This window comes from Anarrhichthys ocellatus, unplaced genomic scaffold (genome assembly GCF_004355925.1).
Source record: "Anarrhichthys ocellatus isolate YVR2014 unplaced genomic scaffold, GSC_Weel_1.0 scaffold4669, whole genome shotgun sequence".
NCBI lineage: Eukaryota > Metazoa > Chordata > Actinopteri > Perciformes > Anarhichadidae > Anarrhichthys > Anarrhichthys ocellatus.
The window spans coordinates 1-4,170 of NW_022284643.1; the positions used below are offsets into that span (position 1 = coordinate 1).

The window sequence follows — 4,170 nt, forward strand, 5'->3', positions numbered from 1 at the left end:
ACATATACTGTGTAGTAATATGTGTGTGTGTGTTCTTCCAGACGACTTGTTGTGCTGTGTGTACCTATGTTTGAACCAGCTGGGTCCCGCCTACCTGGGGATGGAGCTCGGCGTGGGAGAGACGGTGCTGATGAAAGCTGTTGCTCAAGCAACTGGTAATGTGTGGGGGGGGACACAGACACAACCATTTCATTTGCACCTAAATGCTTTGAGCATCGTCGGCCTAACAGCTAACGACACCCTCCTCTGCTCATCAGCCCGCCATTTACCGTCTCGCTCTTGTTTCCAGGGCGACAATTGGACAAAATCAAGGCGGAGGCGCAGGAGAGAGGAGATTTGGGCCTCGTGGCCGAGAGCTCCCGCAGCAACCAGCGCATGATGTTCCAGCCGGCCAGTCTGACAGCGGGGGGCGTGTTCAGGAAATTGAAGGAAATCGCCAGCATGAGTGGGAACTCGGTGAGCCGGGGAATAACATTTTCATTAAGGGGAAAGTAGTCCCGGGCAAATATTGTTTTCGCTCTATTTGGCTGCCAGTATTGGGTCATCGAGGGAAGAGAGAGGAAACGTTAATGTGATTGTGTATTTGTTTATTAGTCTGCTATAGAGGAAAGAGCGTAATCGCTCCGCCTTTGAGTAAGTCGTCACCTGGCTGGAATCTCACAAGCAATTAGTTCCCTTTTCATCCCCGTTGGTGCTGGTTCTCTTTTCTTTTCTTTTTTTTAACACTCTGGATTGAACATGGAGTTTGTACTCGCTTGTGACCTCAGTCTTTTTTGCATTCTGTCTGTCCTCGCTCTTCCTCTGTGAATCTCAATTTCCTCCCGTCTGCCTCAGGCCATGAATAAGAAAATCGACATCATCAAAGGCCTCTTTGTGGCATGCCGCTTCTCCGAGGCCCGCTACATAGTCAGGTAAAATAACACTCTCACACGCATGCATAGAGAGGCTCGGCTGCACACGCACACACACACCTGCATGTATATATGCACGGATGTTACGTCGCTGCCTTAGCTCTTTGTGTGTTCATGTTGGTCATGGGCAGCAGGTGCAAACGGGCGTCATCACTGACGGCTGTTGGTGGTGTGGTTTTGATTGACAGGTCCCTGGCTGGGAAGCTGAGGATAGGCCTGGCTGAGCAGAGCGTCTTATCGGCTCTGAGCCAGGCTGTGTGCCTGACCCCCCCTGGACAAGGTAGTCTTCCATTTGTCTTAAAACAAAAGTCAGGGGAACATGTGTACGTGTACATCGAACCAGTTTTTCCAGATATATCAGCGCAGTATTCTTCTGAGGCAGACCGTTTAAATTGGCAAAATCAAATGACATTAAAACCCCAAACAGGGGATGTACTCTGAAATACTCGTCCATCTGCCCGAACCTTAATATCCACTACATTTGTTCAACTCAAAGTGCTGAGACATCAGATTAGTTTGGAGCTGGACGAAAGCTGGCGTTTCACTCGGATTACTTCTTCACGTTTAAGTTTGCAGACTTGTGTTCGTGGCTGTTTATTGAGATACTTCTGTGGTATGACGTGAATGGTGGAAATTAACTCGCAACCCAACGGGGAGATCACACTGACGGAAAGGAAAGGTGAGGCGTTAAAGCAAGTAATCGCAACTTTTATTTATGGAACACTTGTTAACACAGTGTTGAAATATTCTTCATAATCGTTCAAATGAATATTCATTCCTGAGAACAGTCACGGATGAAATTATATATGTAGTTATGGTATGTAGTTGGAGGGTGTCTTCCTACCAATATGCTGGATTCCGTAATGATCCGACCTGCTTCCACCATCACCAAATGAAATGAATTCATCTCTGACTCATTAGTATTCTTGGCTTCCTCGTGACTGGAGGTATGCTTTAATAGGAGTCAATTAGACCAGCGGCTCGGTGGGGAGATTTGCATTGATCAGTGGTCTGGTCTGGAAATGTTTTTTCTTTCTTTCTTTAACTATTATTTAATCGCGCAGGTCAAACTAAGAGCACAATTTTTTTGTCGGGCTGAAGTGAATCTTAACATGAATAATAAATGTTGATGAATTAGTATTCAGTCACATTTTTAAATATTTGGTAATTATTCATGTCAGGAAACGGAATGATTCATTTGGCCTCTTCGATATGAACTGAACCCTTTTCACCACGGTGGGACTGAAACTACGTCTTTAGGTTCAGTTCATCCTGCGGTAATTCTATCAGTATATTTCCTGGCATTTGAACTTTCATCTAGCAAATGTTCAAACACTGATCTGTTTGAAATGCATTTCCCCCCTCTTCCTTATAGGTTTCCCCCCTGCTGTGCTCGACGCAGGGAAGGGTAAGAGCGCCGAGAGCAGGCGGGCCTGGATCGAAGAGAAGACTCTGATTCTCAAGCAGACTTACTGGTAACTGTCTGTCCTCGATGCCACTACAATACCTCATCCCCTTTAAGCCCCGTCCCTCATTCTCCCTCACTCACTCTGCTCACTTTCACTTTGGATGATATTGATTTTTTTTTTTAATCTTCTTGTTTGTTTCCCCCCCCCCCCCACCCTCTGTCCCGTCCAGCGAGATGCCCAATTACGACGTCCTCCTCCCCGTTCTGCTGAAAGAAGGCATCGACGAGCTGCCCAATCACTGCAAGCTCACTCCAGGTATGCAACCAATCGGGAGGCAGAACGAGTGACTGTTGTGTGTTTATTGATCCGTTCAGTGGAGGTGAGTCAGTTGTTTTAGTTGAGTTGTTCATCACAGGGAGCTTTAAAGATACCAGTAAACTACGGATTAGCTCCCAATTACGCTGTTGTCAAGCGATTTGTGATAAGCAGCCTCGACAACAAGGTGGAAAATGAATACCGGCCTCCGTCTGAGAGTTACTAAATTGTCCGTTGTTGGTCAGTGAGACAGATCCAGCAGCTCTTCTGGCAGGTAAACAATCGTTATTCACAGGGCTGCTCTCGCTGTCGCTCGCTCTCGCTGTCGCTCTCGCTGTCGCTCTCTGAAATGCGAGATAGTTAAAGGAGCCGGATGAATTTCTTTGGATGCCAGCCAGCTTCGACAAAATGTTACTGTCCTGTCATATCGGCCTCCGTAAGCTCCAATTAAAGGAATTTGTTTGCAGTATTTCATGATGTCTCTCCTCTGCTGCTTTCAAAGCTTAACTTAGCAGCGCAGCCCGCGGGGCTATGAGTCAGACAACTTTTATATTATGGCCAAAGGAAAATGCAAACAAACTCATTTCAACTGTGGGTGTGATGCTGATGCGTCATGTGCGAAAGAAGTAAATTTCACAGCTTTTTTTCCAAAATGGATCTGAGATCTGCGTCGCTCTCATAACCTGGAGGTTTGTTAGCGAAAGCCCTCCTCCCCCTCCCCACAAACGAAGAAAACTTTTTCCTGCCCAAACTCGCAATTAGTTCCTCGACGTTTTGAGAACTCATGTAAAATGCATGACCGCGTATCTATTTGTATTGGTTGCTTCGGTGTCCCGCTGTTTACTTTCCCCGACTTCTCACGCCACCTTCCTCCTCCCAGGTGTGCCGCTGAGACCCATGTTGGCTCACCCCACCAAAGGCGTCGGCGAGGTGATGAAGAGGTTCGACGAGGCGGCGTTCACCTGCGAGTACAAGTACGACGGAGAGCGGGCGCAGGTGCGTTTTCTTTTTTTTTTGTGCGGTGAAGTGACGAGAGTGTTTGTTTTTCTAGCGTTCGGGCACCGAACATATGCTGCTGAATTTTGTATGCACATTCCTTTCAGCTGTGTTCTTTGAGTACTAGGTGTTGCTGGTCTGTGACTCGCTTGACTGAGCGCACACATGCATGGTGTTTCGATACCGTGTGTGTGTGTGTGTGTGTGTGTGTGTGTGTGTGTGTGTGTGTGTGTCTAGTAGTGCTTCTCTTGCCCTGGGCCCTTCAGGCAGAGAAAGCTACTTCTGCCATTGTGGACAAAGTAGAAGGAGGGGGGAGTAAGATGGGGGAGAGGTGAGGAAAGGGGCTTGAGACAGTGAAGGGGTGACACATAACAGGGAGAGGGAACCGGGAGACAGACAGATGGACGGAAATGTCGAAAGAGAGACGAGAGAGAGAGAGACTGTAATGTAAACCCCTCCAGCTGTATTGTTAATTTTGGACAGTCATGCCAATAAAGTGCCTTTGAACTGAGAAGAAGAGAGAAACAGAGAGAGAGGAG

The 4,170-nt window shown here is 47.3% G+C and overlaps 1 protein-coding gene across 1 annotated transcript; it reads left to right on the forward strand.

The window, feature by feature from the left end:
• Nucleotides 1–28: 28 nt before the first annotated feature.
• On the forward strand, nt 29–3,962 carry LOC116379592 (DNA ligase 1-like; the record flags this gene model as incomplete). The annotated part of the gene is made up of 8 exons (XM_031841551.1): nt 29–155; nt 290–456; nt 835–911; nt 1,100–1,191; nt 2,287–2,386; nt 2,550–2,635; nt 3,516–3,631; nt 3,898–3,962. Coding segments are annotated over exons 1-8 (758 nt in total), but the record flags the coding sequence as incomplete, so codon positions are not given.
• Nucleotides 3,963–4,170: the final 208 nt, after the last annotated feature.